The following is a 16,001-nucleotide window of genomic DNA, read 5'->3' as shown; positions in this document are numbered from 1 at the left end:
TTTCAGCATGGATTTAAAATATTTGTTTTGTTCCAGAAGAGCAAATAGCAAATTGATTTATGCTTCTGTAATCATTGCTCTTCCTTTGAAGGTGTATGCTTTGTCTGAAATAAGGGAATAAAGTTGGTTTTCTTGTGCACTGAAACACTGGAGTTTTTTGGGAAAACTGGTAAAAGTCACCTTCTAACTTTTAGGGGGCTGAGGAAGTTTTACACCTTTTTTTTTCCCTAAAAGAATCGATGTTGTTCTTAATTGAGAACATTAAGACATTTTCTGACATTTCCAGGTAAGACACCTCCTTCCACACACTGCTTTTTCTTTCTGTGTGAGCAGATATTCCGCAGGATGAATTATCTACCTTGTCTGATGCGTGTATTGATGTTCATGATTAGTGCCTGATGCCCCAATACAAACGTTTTGAAACTATCAATCAGCTTTATTCAGTAAATTTTCCATAATTTCTTCCCATTCGCTTAAAATTCTAATATGCCTAAATACCAAGATGCTTGGAAAAATTAAGGACAGATCTTTTTCAGAGACTGCTGTCTGTCTTACTCCCTATATTAGCTGCTGGATTAAGGTAAAAGACAGTTGCTGTAACAAGTCACTTAGCTCAAGCATATTGTCTTCATTTCACATTACCTTGAATAACATTATTTGAAATGCCAGATTCCCTGTATTAGTGTGGTTTTGCTCAGGCCAGATTTTTTGTTTTGCCTGGGGAGGGAGGCGGTAGAGAAGGGGTGGTAGAGAATTCACGTAATGCATTTATTTCAGTTTAGTTTTCTTTTAGGTACTGAGACGAGGCTTCTAAACAGTGAAATTAGAAAAAAATACTCTGAGATGAAATCAGGATACACTCAGATTTTGAAACATACTGTTAAACTAGCAATAGGTCAGAACAATCAGAAGTGTCCCAGAAAACTAAGTAAAAATCCTGTCTAGCCCCAGTGATGCTTTCGGTCACTTTAATTTCCACTGATATTGAAAATAAAAATATTTGAGTATGTGTTAGAACGAATCCTGTCATAAGTGCATATAACTCGTACAAATAAAAGTTGTACATGTATGTATTGGGGATGCATACATATGTGTGCCTGTGCAAGACCATGAAGGCTAGGAAATCCATATCCTCTCTGTTTCCTCCTCAATCCTTAGAAACATGCAAGTCTTCTAACTTCTGTGTAGTTTAGAATTAAAATTCAAGTTCTTAACTGATTTCTTGAAGATGGTCTATAATCTCCTCAAGAGACACCTGTCTTTAGCCTTTGGAACAAGAAACTTCTCACAACTCATCACAGCACGCTGTAGATGTCAGAGTTTGGAGACCTGTGACATCGTTTTATGGTAAACATAGTCCAATAGCTTTCATTTTGGCAGGAGAGGTGTGTCCTAAATACTGACACGCAAATCCTTCTCACTGTGTACTCGCACATTGAGGGATGCGTGGCTGAAGGCAGACCAATGCGAGTAATCGTTGAAAATCTCAAAGGCTTGTGTTGCTTACCTTCATGCACCAAGCAGATGTCATAACTCAAGATGTGGCAATAAAAAAAATGTTGTTAAAACCATATAGATCAATACTGATCCTGGTAGTACCTCAGCCTTTGGTAGGGGTTGCTGCTGTGCTGATACTGACAGTGACACTTGCGTACTGATGACCATGCAAGTGTCTCAGCACAATAGTGAAAGAGGACAGACATGAGTAGGTATCAGATGCTTTTTGTGATGCAGCTGGTTGTCCTTGCAATTCAGTGGTTACAAACTCTCAAGCCCTGTTCACTGCATAAATTTTTAACATAAAAAATACTAAATGCACAAAGTGTTTTCTATTGGTAGCATCTTTGGATGATAGAAAATAAGATAGGGCAAGTAATTAACTTAAAGACTTAAAGGCATCTTTTCTTACCATAGCACTACATTGAGGATGATGACCACCTCTGTAACCATGACGTGCTTTTTGGTCATTAGCATTTACAGTGCAAAGGGGACTTTTATGCAGTGGGTGAGGAAAGGAGGAAGAAGAAAGGAAACGACATCTACCAGGGGAGATCCAGAGTATCATCAAAGATCTCTTTTGGAAGGAGAAAGAATTAAACTTCAGAGCAAATGCAGTACTTCAGTTCTCAAAATATACATTGGGATCATTGAAGATCATACCCATTTCCTCCTTGATGCCATATATATATTTGGGAGGGGGGTGGTAAACCTTATTCTCAGAATAGACAGCTGGGATGTAGTTACTAAAGTATGCAATGAGGCATGTTCCCTTTCTTAATTAACAGACTTATCAGAAGTAAGTTTTATTGGGAACGTGCAGCAATCCTGAATTTATTTATTTATTCGTCACCTGACTATGCCATCCAAGTAAACTCACATAACTTGCACCATTCCCAGGCACTTGAGACGATGGAAGCTGTGATCTAATGCACATTAGACACAGTTCAAAGACATTTTTGGTCAACACAAGCACTTCTGCTCCATTTACTGCCAAATACGAGCTCTCAGCTCACCTTGTTCCGTGAGGGCAGACGTGGCTAGGTTTATGTTGCTATATGCCAGACACCACTGCCAGCCCTGCATTCTTTGGCCCTGGTAAGCAGGGCATCTTTTGGGCAAGAAAATCTTAATTTACACTGTCTGAATGAATATCCTCAAATGTACAAAAAACCCTACTCTTTTGAGTCCATTTCCTCAGAGTGATAGTGATTCTGACTCCATGAAGTTCAGGAATATTTGGAGTGCCAGTGTAAGGAGTTTCATGCTGAGGTGGCAGAGAATTATACAGGAGTTGCTCAGTCTCAGAGCTATCAAACTGTCCTATTCATTTTCATGCAGTTCTTAAAATGTGGTAACACGGATCTCCAGATACAATTCTGCGTAAATAAACAAGAAAATTATCTTTATTCAACCTTCCATTGAGACTGTCAAATTCTGAGCCTCAGAGACCTTACCACAAAGACAGCAATAACATATCAGGTTTCCAGAGCAGGAAATCAGTGATCTGTGTTTGAGTCCTGGAGTCACTGCATGTGATTGTGTTTGGTAGAGCTGGTCAAAACACAGGAGGAGAGTGCGTGCCAGGCATATGCAGGTCCTGGTGTTTTATCTTGCTGTGCCACCAGCTGGCTGGATTTCCTCTGTTTTGAAACTTAGGGCAGTCTTCATCATAGCCCAAGCATCATCTAGCTATTTTAGAAGGATCTCAGTTCTTTAAAAAGTCAATTTTGCCTTCTGCCGGCCAGTGTGCACTGGACTTGAGTCATTCTAAATTAGAGAGATACTGGTTAGCCTGCTGTAACTTCTCATTCCATTGCCTTGCAGGAGTGTTACATGACAGTTACTTGTTGGGGAAGTGTCACACTAATACACAAAGTGTTTCCAAACGATACGTCATTTACTATATAAATGCCCTGCATCCCTGCACTTCAGAATCTGCTGTTACCGTGGACTGCAGGTCGTCAGAGGGTTGCAGGATGCTTTCAGATGCTCTTTCATTTAAGTCTTTGCATGGAAACACAAGAACCTCGTACAGAACTGACAGACACTAAAAGGGATGCCCACAATGGGGTCTATGCAAAGACAAGCAGGATAGATGTGCAACAGTTTGTTGTTAAGCTCCCACGAGCCAAGCAGAGCCAGTAGTGTCAGTTATTTCTCAAGTACTACTTACGATAGGCAGTGTTGGCATTTCCTGGTGAGCCTATGCTAACTACAGTAAAGCTAGGAGAGTATGTTGTTTCAGGTGCTGCCTCTAGGTAGCCTGCTGCAGAGTTTACTCATCACCAGTTTGTCTCGCATCCCTTTAATTTCTTGTATCCTGTCAGAAAACAAAACTCAAAGGCTTTGAAGGAGGCACTGTCTTTGTATTTCCTACTTAATGTGTTAAGTATGATCTGAATCTGTATCCTTGACTGAAACCTTTTGATTGCTCTGTGTTAACAGTGTTCTGTGCATATTTTAGTCAAATTCTGCCATTTCTTGGAATTTTGATTTGAACATGGTATTATCTTCTTCATGTTCTACAGTGAATGGCAAAAGTCACATAAAGCAGATGACCTGTTCCCTAGAAGGCTGTATATGGTGATGCAGGATGTGGAATTAATAACATACTCCAGAGTTCTATTCACTCTGTGGCCATGGACAAGTGCTTTTATGCAAGTGACATTTAAATGTATTTTAATATCGCTAATAGTAATTTGAATATTTTTTCATTTTTAATATTCATTTATCAGGATATTCTGAGACCAAAGCAACATTAGAAACATTGAAGAAAATCTTGACACACACACGAAAAGAAAAATGTTGCAATGCGCTTGAATGTCTAACACCCAAAGAATACCTTTGTTTAACAAGATCTTTCAGAGAGTACAGGTTTTCCAACATCATTAATATGAAGCACTCCTGTAAAAGTGATGATTGATACTATACCATTATGGTTTTCTTTGCTCCTCTAAAAGAACTAAGTATAAACCATGAAAAAAATCAAAGAGGTGGGCTTGAGTTGTTTTTATAGTTCTTCAAATGGCGTTCCCTGATTGTGGGAGAGTTTCAGCATAAATAAAAGATTTAGCTTGATGCAGCCTTTGTTATGGTGATTTGGGGAAGGTCTGTCTGCATTATACTGGCTGGTGCTGCTGCTCCTTCTTTCTGCTTGGGAGCGTTAGGCCCATTTCAAGAATTTACAAGGCAGTTAAACAATGTGAGTAACACATTTTCCCTTTTAAAGTGGGAAATTGTAGTTCATGTTGATAAAGATAATTTCATGCTATTGACTGTGATAGTATGTAGCTAAATTGAATGGCTAAAATCAGAAGCTATTGCTGTGGATGGGGTAAGCTTAAGCCCTAGGTGCTACTGAAATGAGAAATAGGTCTTTTGCATGGATGAATTTTGGTCACCCATACAGACTGAAGTGTCCGAGATTTTCCTTCAAGAGGATGTAAGTTTTCATTGACTATTGAGTATAAAAAAAAATATTATTATTGCTGTCAGCTAAGAAAACAAAATGTATTGCAAGGAACCTCAGGCAGCTACAATAACAACTGTTCTCCTACAAGGCTTTGTTATTTTGAAGTAAAATAACTTTTGTCTGTGCTTTGTTGCTTCTTGTAAACCACTGAATTTCCCATTCTAGCTTACTGGCGCAGGGTCTGAACAACCTTCTAGTAGTTTCATGTGAAACAAAAGTCAGCAGAGATAATTTTTTCAGGGAAAGTATGTTTCATGTAGTTTATGACATATATTTCCTTAAAGCACACACATCGGTTCTTTTGAACCTGTAATTTCTGTTTCATGTAATTATAAGGTCAGATCCCTTTCTTTTGAAGACGAAAGCAAAAGTCGCATTTATCTGTGTGTTCTGTAATGTGTTTGTGTCATCCTGCTGTCTTGTTTACCTGAGCAACCTGCAGTGCTTTGCTTTGATGACTACTTTTTGCATTAATTGAAGCAAAAATGACTCTGCTCATTGATACTCATTATGTACAATTTGAAGCAAGATTTTCTTTTGTGTTCATTTTAAGCTGCCTGACATCCATCTTCAAACACTATGGCTCCTGAGGCCAGGAAAATATTGCCTGCTCTTGAACTTTTCCCCAATATAAGTTAGTCCTTCATACGTGTTTGTTTTTCTTCTTGTATGAAGTACTTCTTTTTAGTTTAAGTCTTTGGAGGAATCAGTTTTAACTAAACTCATTGGTTTTATTCTTTTACCAAATTTGGTAAATATAATTAAAATTTTGCATTAAATTAATATATTCCTTTAAAATTCACATGTAGCTGAGCCAGATCTGGGTTTTTTATGTAAAAAATGAGTTTTGCATGTTAACATGAGTTTGCTAGTTAACCTATTTCCACGTCCTCTTTGCATGCTCCAGAGATTTCCTTGCCATTGCTGATGGACCTGCCAAGATGGTTTTTTCATGTAGAAATGACAGTTGTGTATCACATTGTAGATTTTTCAGGGATAATGACTGCAAAATCAACAGTACATGGATTGTGTTAGTATTTTGTCCCCACAATAATTCATTGCATTGAAATCTCGCTGGGATTTTATGCTTCTTGTGAAGCATAAAATGGTATGTGAAGGTGGTATTACATGCTCCTGGAAAAAGCCTAATTTTCTGTTTAGACAGTAACTGCATGCAGCCATGCGGAATATAATAGAAACAGAAGTTACTACAGAAGTGTAGCATAACAGAAGATTTTGTGTGTACATGTGAGATCTAGACATACAAATGATAAATTTAATTTAAGGTGGTGTTTTGTTTAGCTGTAATGCTAACAGGCCGGAAGCCTCCAGTCAGACCGATTGTGTGTTCTTTGCTTCTGTTTTAAATAAGGAAAAAAGAAGCAAAACCAACTGTTAACTTTTTTTGTTGAAGACTAGTAGGAACTAGTGGGATTCTTAGACTTAGTACACATAAAGTATGTAAAATAAATGGTTACTGTTTATTTCATTGGAGAATATGTAACTATTTATAGAGACAGAGATCTCCCCTCTAAGAAGTGGCTCACATTAATGGTGATGTTTAAAGTATGGATGTGTCGGGCGTGTTGGTGACTTGACTTACCTTCTTGTTGATAGTTCTTTTAACGTCAGAAGATTATACCAGTCTTTCTGTGCTTTCTGTGTGTTTTGGCTTGCTTTGTTTTTTAGAACTTTAGTGGTTTTAAAAAAGGACAATATAGACATTTCATGATCTTTAAAGGTCCCTTCCAACCCAAACCATTCTATGATTCTATATGCTATTTATCCAAGCAATGGTGATGTTTTATTGCAAGTATATCACCCTGTTGTTGGACGTGTACATGTATCTCTTCTGTCTGTGTGTACTTGTGCACCTAGACTTAAAGTGCTTCCATGCACTGCTTTTTAATTGAGAGAGATTTACATAAGCGTAAACAACAGCTGGGAAACTAAATTAAGGTGGGAACTTGAGATTTGAATTGCTGTTTTGACATCTGAGTTCTTACCTGTTGTTTTGAAAAGTTCTTCTGACAAAAAATTACTCTAGTAGATAATCCTAGCACTACTGGGAGTATACTTCTGATAATAATATTATATGCCTTCATCTCAGGAATTGAAAGCTCGTGATCAAAAACTTGAGTAGTTCTGTCAAATTTTGGTGTTATTACTGTATAAACATGAGACGGACTGCACCCCTTCCCCCGCCCTTCCTTTTCCATGTATTTTTTGAGTCCCAAGCTTTATAAATCCAGATGTGGCCCTGAGGGAAGTGTTTGCTTTGTAATATGTTTGCATAGTCATTTTCAATGCCAGCAGGCTATTTGTAATCTGTATTTGATGTACTCCATCTTCCAGACGGAGCCCTGCTGAAGCAGAGTGGTACCCAGCCACCTTAGGCATAGGGAAAGATGAGCACAGGTGTATGTGCAAAAGATTGTCTAGGCAACTTGGGGTTTAATATTGCAAGCTTTTTCTTTTCAGTATTATTGTTTCATTTTGTTTAATCTTGAGATACTGATGTAGCTTATGATTTTTTTTTAAATTCTGTTTTGTCGCCAAGTTGTTCACATCTCATGGTTTACCAGCCCAAGAAAGATCACATTTTCTGTTTAAAACTAGCTAGAAGCAGCTCCTTATTCAGGGTGAAAATTCAGTAAACTCTGACTTCAGTCTCTGAACTTGTCTCTGACACTCGGTTTCTTTTTCCTGCTGCAGTCTTTCTGTGTGGGCGTGACTTTTCTATCATTAATTTGTTTATAAAGAACAAACCAATGGATTTTAAAATCCAACATGGAATATCACTGGAGAATTGCTTCCTCCAGATGGCTTACAAAAGACTAATCAAGATCCTGTGGTCCTGTTCTGCTTTTATTTCTGTTTGGAAAAGATTCCTTGTTAAATCTGAGATAATTGGAGACATCTTCCTATGGAAAAGAGGCCTCACTTGGAAAAGGATGAAAACCATTGAAATACAGAGCCAGTAATGCTTAAGCACTAAATTCTTAGTGTTTTCTCCTCTCTCTTGATGTTCTGAAATAGTACCATGGAGTTGTATTTTGTCTAGTAGAATTCATAAGTATTAGGGTTATAGCTCAAGAAAAAGATAAACTTTTTTGAATGCATTATGCTAGGTTTGCACAGTAGCTTAATTACTCTTTGAACAGTCTCTGCCTAATAAGAGGATAACTGGAATTTCTTAAATGCTGTAAAATTAAGACAGGGGAATATGCTACAGATGAAGAAGATGAAGACATGGGACCTGTCCTTCCAGGAGGTGACATGGCTATTGAAGTGTTCGATCTCCCTGAAAATGATGACATGTTCTCCCCCAGTGACGTGGACACCAGCAAGCTTGCTCACAAATTCAAAGAGGTAAGTTACAGATCAGAAAATATTCCTGAAATATCTCACTGGAAGTAGATTTCAAGTTATCTCATTGCTCAGTGCTTGTTTTTTCTCTTGAAAACTAGAGGATTTGCTTGAAAACTGAGTATACTTGGTACTTTTCAATGACTGAAAAAGTTCTGCTTAAAAGAAGTGGAACTGTTCTTCGGAGTTGTTTTAGCATCAGCTTTCAGGTGATTGTTGTATTGATGGAGGGTAGTTTATAATTTAAATTTTCAGCACAGAAGTTATTTTGCCTCAGCACTTAGTTTGCATTTTTCAACCAGGAAGACAAAGTGCAAGTTAATTCATTACTAGCAGATTACTGTTTTGTTTTTTTTTTTAAAGATTCTAATCAAAAGCAATCAGGAAAACCAACAACAAATGCTAAATTTCAGTTAAAAAAGGGACATGTGGTGCTAATCCTATACCGTTATACAGCAACTCGTCAATGTACAGCAGCGTCATATGTTTGGCCATGTGTTTAGAAAGATGCTGTACTGGGGAAGCAGGCATATTTCAAGCTGGTGTTTTACCAAACCCTGTGGTTGCAGAGTTTGTATAGCGTCCACTGGTACTAACCAGGACTTGAATCAGTGGTGTTCGCTGCAGTCATTGAATTCATATAACTTAACAAACCAGAGTGCTGAGTGAGGCGTTGAGTGATGACAGTAAAGAACATTTTTCTTTTTAAATACAGGAAGATGGAAGGGGTGAAAGTAGCCAGAACCTCATACAAGATTTGAGCAGCAAAACCTGGGCCCAGAAAAGAGTTTTAAAATACAGAGGCTCCCTTTTTATCCTTCTTCCTCTGTCCTCTCCCCTTCCCCTTCCCTCCACTCAAACCAGATATTTTATCTTCTATAAATATATGTTTCTACTACTCTCTAGTGAGAGTAATGTATGGAAAGTAATCAGCCAATGAGCAACCAGTCTTTCCCTTTTCTGCTGATACACTTTTTAGCCTTTGGATGCCTACTGTTATTCATCGTTGTTTCCTGAAAGTTTTTTACTTTACTTAAATGATAATTTTCTCACTCTATATTTCAAGTTCCGGGCTCCTACGCAAATTAGCAGAACAGTCGACTTCATTTTCTAATACTTTGCATCATACGTAGTGATACTTTCTCAAAGTGGTGGGAAGATGCTACCATTCTGATTGTGCCAGTGTACCAAGGCTATACAAACTACAGATGCAGTGATGGGCAAGGCACTCACCTTTGAATGAATTACCTGTAAAACTATGCTTGAATACAGTTTCCATCAACTTGGGCTATTCCCACACTTGAGCATGTCCAAAGTGATTTGAAGCTATTTGCAGACCTGTCTGATGTAATGGCCTCAAAAAGCTGGTGTAGAGGCCATCAGGTGAAGGGACTTTGGGATGCTCCAGTTTAAGTGCAGATGAGAGCCTGGGAAGAAAACATAAAAGTGGACTCTTTTTCACTAACCCACGCAGTTACCGCTGTTACGAGCATGCCGCTTTTGTTTCACTGGTTGTATTTAACAGTACAGAGCTGCATTTTGTTGGCTGCTACAGAGTGAGTACATGTATTTTTCTTGGTATTTGCCCTGAATTCTTTCAACACTAGAGGACTTGTTCACGATCCTGCTGCACAAGCCCACACAGTGTTTTCTGGAATTGTATTTAAAGAATAGCTGTTCTTTCTTGTTCTTACTCCAGAGATTAATGGAAGTATTAAACAAGTGGGTTGGACATAATCTTTAAGCATAATAGTTTGACCTAATTAGTTGAATTCAGTCTTTGCAATGAAAAATGTGCTCACATACTTTGAGAGCACTCTGAAGTGCCTTGCTTTTGGAATGAAAGTCAGAAGAGAGATGGGCATTCCTGGGTGAATCACTGTATTTCTGCAAGTCTTGTTTTCCTGGCTGTAAAACAGGAAAGATGGGACTGATTTTCCTTAACTGCTTTGAGAGAAAGAGCTAGAAGCTTTATTTTAGCTGTGATGATTGAAGAAAGACAAGATCTGTAGGGAGAAGGGACATCTTGTTTAAGAATTAGGTATTACATTTTGTATCTCAATAAAATATATGAAAAATGGATTATTATTATGTGCAAAAAATACATAATGTTTATATAAAAATTGTCATGGAGATTATTAGATTCTATTGGGTACTTTCTTTCCCACTGTACTCTGGATACTTTAACATTTGCTAGCTTTTCATCCCATTCTACCTTTTGCAGTCTTTGATGAATTCAATCCATTTTCTCTATATATCTTGTTTTTTATAAAAAGTTTTATTGTTTTGAAGAAAATGAATCAGCTTTTCAAAACATCTTTGAAAAGGAAATGTGCCAAAAATGATTCAAATGCCTTTGTTAAAATGAAGCCTTCACAATTTTGTATTGTCTTAGAAAACATAAAAATACAAAATAGTATCTGCCAAGAATTTGGCATTATATGGGACATGGAATAAGGTTATTTCTGCTCCCCTGTTAGTAAACTTGCTTAAAAATTTTTAACTATAGAGTCCAGGTTTGCTTGCCAAACAATTGACTTTGCCTGTTGTTCAGTCTAACCTGTAAATGTATTAGTATTTCTCATCTATTCTGCAAGCATTAGTTCTTTAAAAAGAAGGAAAAAAGTAGATATCCAGCTACACATTTGTCCGTTCAGCAGGAAAGTGTCTTTTTTCTTCTGCCTCAGTGGGATCTGCTGTACCATGTACTGATTCAATGATCTGATCTGTATGTCAGAATGCGCAGTATTCATTTTTTAACTTAATAACAGAGTATAAAAATAACTGTTAAAACCATCTGTACCTGAGCAGATTGTCATTTATGCAACAATTTGGAGTTTATTTGTATGCAATAATAAGCTGTTTAAGTGCTGCTTATGGGTTTGTGGGGTTTTAGAAGAGATAGGAATAAGCAGGTAGCCTAAGGCTTTGAGTCTTGGCTTTTTGATTTCATTATTAACTCTGCAAAGGGCAAAGTCTAGCTCATCCATCCTTCCTCTGATTTTATCTCCAAAACAGTGAGGTAGCAGAACTGAGCAAAAGCCTGGGAACTTTGTAAACACCATGACATTTTGAGAGGGTTCTTTTGTAATTTTTCACTACTAACAAACGGAATGATGAGAAAAAACAGTTCTCAGTCTCTGAAAATTGCAGATCAGAGTTTGGATTGAGTGAGCTCAAAAATTGCAAGTAACCTCTTGCAAATGCTAATTAAAGTATCCCCATACTTTCCTCTAATATTTATAACTACAAAAAGGTATATATCCTTCTTGGCTCCTTGGTCTACTGCGTGGAGTAGCACCACTAGCCACTTCTTGGCATTAACACCAGCTCCAGGGCTGCCAGGTGCCCTGTTCCCAGCTGCACTGGCATCTCTCCATCCTGGACCAGTAGCCCTGCTCTCAAGTGGCACTTCCTCGGGAGCCCCGTGGGATCCACGGGTTAGTTGTGTGCTCGGGGAAGGTTCGGTCTGGCCCCATGCATGTTCCACCTGCTAGTGTGCCTGGTGGGCCTCCACATTTTACATGTTTCTGCAAGCTGTTATAGTCGGTGCCTGGTTTCATTTGACATGAAATCCTTTATCTGTTTTCACTGAGCACTTGAAGATGCGTTATACTTTTCCGTGCAAAATCAAAAAGTGAGTGTAACTAGCAGATGATCCAGGGGACGAGAAGTGCTTACAGTCTCCTCTGGGGACAGTGACCAAGAAATGAGTGGCGGAAAGAACATTCCTAAACTGTTCCTCAGGTGGGATTGGTTGTATCAGTGCCTCCTTTATTCCTTCCAGCATAAATTTGGTAACTCTTCACCAGAAAGGACAAGGTTTATTCACTAGATCAGTTAAGACTGATTTGCAAACTGAACTGAATCTGAGAGTGTGCATTTCCTGTGCTGCCACAAGAAGTGCCTTCAAGAGGTCCCATGAAAAGGGAATTTCAAAAGTAGCTTGGCCTTTCTCAAGGCCAGGTTGGATGGGGCTTTGGGCAACCTGGTCTAGTGGATAGTGCCCTGCACATGCAGGCGGATTGGAACTAGATGATCTTTAAGGGCCCTTCCAGCCCAAACCATTCTGTGATTCTATCATTCTATGACAGATATTTGTACTGATCAGCTCTGTGATGACTCCTATTATTTTGAAAATTACTGCTCTCTTCTAGAAGAAATTCTCTTTTGAATTATTTTTGCATTTTTTTACTGACAGCCTGGTCTTCAAGAATGTAGCCATTGCTTCACCAGAGATGATAATTTCTGGTTCAGTACAATTCCCTGATGTACTCCATTAGCTCAACATAAGCTATTCCCAAAGGCTCCCGTTAGTCTTGTAAGAGAATTAACCCCCATGTAAAACATACTTTTCCTGGTATTCATAAATAATGGACGAAAGCTTTGTCTCCACTACAGTGCCAGCTCAGGCTGTAATTCAGGTTTTGCCCTCGCCCTCAACCCAACACATGCAAGTCACTGATTCAGATTAAACAGTGCTTTAGATTTAAGGTTTGGGGCCTGTGAGTTTTTCTGTGCTGCCTGCTTGAAATAATAAAGCCGCAGGTATTCGGGTGCACAAGTGTGATCATTTCCATTTGGATTATGGTTATGGTGTTGAAGCTGTGGTTCGATTCATACTTCAGAGTGTTCTTGGAGCCTGTGAATTGCAAACCTTTGGGGTGAAACTAAAGATGTTTCAGGACGTTGCCTAATACACTCAAAGAGCTAATGAGTATTCACTCCACGGGATCAGAGTAATGTAGGTTAGTCCAAAAGAAATCCCTGCGGAAAGTTGCCTCAGCACCAACTCTTTCACTGTACAGATCCACTGTTATTGTGGCACGCTGCTAGGTAATGTAACTACAACCTTTAGCACACTGCCTGGGCTGTTAATCTACTTGCAGTCATTTTGTGTGCTTGAATGGCGTTTCCTGTTTTTTACAGTTTCCCTGTGTAACTGCTCTCAATTGAGGATAGCTAGCTTGAGCAGAATAACTTCAGCTAATGGTGGAGAAGGATAGCATCAGTTTACCTTTTTTCCTTGCATGAAATAAACATGTGGAATCTTCCCTCAAGGTTTTATTGACTTCTTGTGTTGTTAAATCACTTATTTCCATATTTGCTTTTTTGTAACGTGCCTGCTTTAATCGGTGCAGTGAGACTTTCTGACAGCACTGGGACATATTTCACATTCACATCAGAGGAGAGCAAAGCCCAGCAGGATAACATCTTTTTTTCTTTTTTTTTTTTTTTAAGCATAAGACATTTGGTTTTGCTAAACAGATTGGATGTTCTGATTTGAAATTATGAGTGGTTAGACGGCATCCTATCTTTAATTAGGTTGCACAGACTGAGTCATTTTGCAAGCTAGACATTTTAATTTACAATCTACTGCACTGCAGCACTCTTCAAGGCCTTCTGCTGTGTAATAAGGTATTCAACTTGCAGCACAGGCTTTAAAAATACTGGAGTACTCTCTGTGACTTCACTTGTTTGTTTTTTATTTTCAATTTTAGTTGCAAATCAAACATGCAGTTACAGAAGCTGAAATTCAGAAGCTGAAGACGAAGGTAAGAATCAATATACGGTTAATACATGCTGATTTTTTCCTTTCTCATGCAAAATCAGATCTGAAGACATGTATCTTTATGTGGGTGGAGAAGTCAACGTCCTTATTAAAGGCTGATTAAGAAGCGCAGTGGCTCAGCTAAATCTTGTCTTGGTGTATATTCTCTATTCAAAGTTTCAGGTAAAATCTTAAGTGCTGCTATTAAGAGAAACTGCCAACCTGTGTAGCTTCAATTAAACATATATCTTAAGGGCTATCATAGTTGTTAAATGGCAGATTTAACATGGTTTTATAATTCTAATGCATTTTCTCAGGTTTTTAAATTATATTTCAATTGATATTCAAGTCTAACTAGGGGGTTTATTTACCAGTGATGTTAAAGTATCCTGTTTATGTTACTTCCTTTTTTTTGACATTTTTTGTAAAAAAAAATTATTTAAAGGTATTTAATAATTACTTTTTTATATATAGAAAAAAAGAGCTGTTTACTATTGCTGCAGTTCTTTTTAAACAATACTCTAGAAAGGAAAAAGCTTACTAGTTTAACAGAAAACATCTCACAATTGGTTGCTGTTTCTTAGATTGAATTTGCTATAGCAATAAAAAGAAATTGTATTTTTTGTACTAGGATAACCTTTATGGGAAGTCAACTGATAGTTCAGTTGTTGAGTAATATTAGGTTTTATAATGACATTGTTCTCCTTGAGTACCTTATGAAGGAAATAAAAAGAAGACAAAGAGAAAATTGAACTTCAGAAAAAGATCTTAGATTATGATTGCTTTCTAGCAACTATTTGCACTCACTGTACATTTTGCATAGTGTTTATCAAATCTGCATAAATTATTGTTAAAAACAAATCAGAGTGCAACTGTTTTCTGTAAGGGCAACTTCTGTTGTACTGTTTCAGTTCAGAAAGTCAGAAATATTTTCTCCCTCTGCTTTCCAGTTCCCATCTAGCAGTCAGAGCAGCACGGTCAATCCCTTGGGATTGTGCTGGGCCCCATTGACTTCATGACAGTGATGCGTGGGTGCAAACATTGATCTGTGCAAATCCATTTGCAAGATTAGGGTTAATGTGCCTTTTTATGTTGGACTTCTTTACCTAGTGTTTTGAATAGAGCCAAAGAAAGTGTGGCTGGTTTAGGTATATTACTAATAAAACTGCAAACAAGTGATTTTCTTTTTGTGTGCATCATCCTTGATGCTAGCAGAACTGCCTAGAGCAAATGAAACAGCCTTGTTAAGTAAATAAGGATGTTAAGGCATTTTTTGTTTTCTATACGTTCTGGGAACTAAAATATACAAGCCGCTGCTGAACAACCCTACCCTTACCCAGCACCAAACATTCAAACCTGCAGCTAGCTTCAGCCGGGAGTGAGAAGCCTATCACACAAAAAAAAAATCTAACAAAAAAACTAGTGGAGGAGCTAAGGTTTATTATAAACTCAGCAGTAAAAAGGTCACTTGGAAAAAGTCATTGGACTTCATTGGTGCCAAATAGTGGAACCTGCAGTGGAACTGCACTGGTCATAGAGTTAAGCGGTGCTGATGTGTTTGGCAGAATTACCATCTGAAATCTTCAACAGCTGGGGCATGTTCTTCTTCTCATGTTAGCTCCTTACAATTCAGTAAGCAATTTTAAGAAAACAAGAGTAATTTATTAATAACAGGTTCTCTTCCTCCTCGTAATAGTTCTAACATAGTTTCAGTATTGGATGCAAAACTCTGTGCTTGCTTAAATGAAAAAAAGATTCTAGGTTATGACCCAGTGTTGAATTTTGAATTATGCTCCAGCCTCTTTTGTTTGACTTTCTAGTTTAAGCAAGATTTTTGCATGAAAACAGACAGTGTAAAAATTCAATAGATTTTCTAATTTGGGTAAAAGAGCAGATAGTTAGATTCAATGCAATTGGGTTTTTTCCTTATTGTTTTCTAAATTGTTCTTAAATCAAATATAGAACTTGGAAATCAGATTCCCCCTAAAATAAGAAATTTCTCATTTTATGAAAGTGTATGAATGCTTTCTAACACGTGAGCCAGATAGAGCAAAACGCATCACCAGGGCTGATTGATTAACCCTGCAGTTTGCCTGAATACTCCACTAT

The 16,001-nt window shown here is 37.9% G+C and overlaps 1 protein-coding gene across 4 annotated transcripts in view; it reads left to right on the top strand.

The window, feature by feature from the left end:
• The window catches only part of PPP1R9A (protein phosphatase 1 regulatory subunit 9A), a 147,070-nt gene that overhangs the window by 99,915 nt on the left and 31,154 nt on the right, over nucleotides 1–16,001 (top strand). For all 4 annotated transcript variants that reach the window (XM_075746132.1, XM_075746135.1, XM_075746134.1 and 1 more), the window contains exons 7-8: nucleotides 8,189–8,344; nucleotides 13,843–13,896. In XM_075746132.1, the coding sequence (XP_075602247.1) occupies nucleotides 8,189–8,344; nucleotides 13,843–13,896 (210 nt within the window). The remainder of the gene's footprint in view (nucleotides 1–8,188; nucleotides 8,345–13,842; nucleotides 13,897–16,001) is intronic.

Source organism: Balearica regulorum, chromosome 2 (assembly GCF_011004875.1).
Source record: "Balearica regulorum gibbericeps isolate bBalReg1 chromosome 2, bBalReg1.pri, whole genome shotgun sequence".
Lineage (NCBI taxonomy): Eukaryota > Metazoa > Chordata > Aves > Gruiformes > Gruidae > Balearica > Balearica regulorum.
Note: the sequence above shows the minus strand (reverse complement) of the source record. Positions and strands in the feature narration are given on the sequence as shown.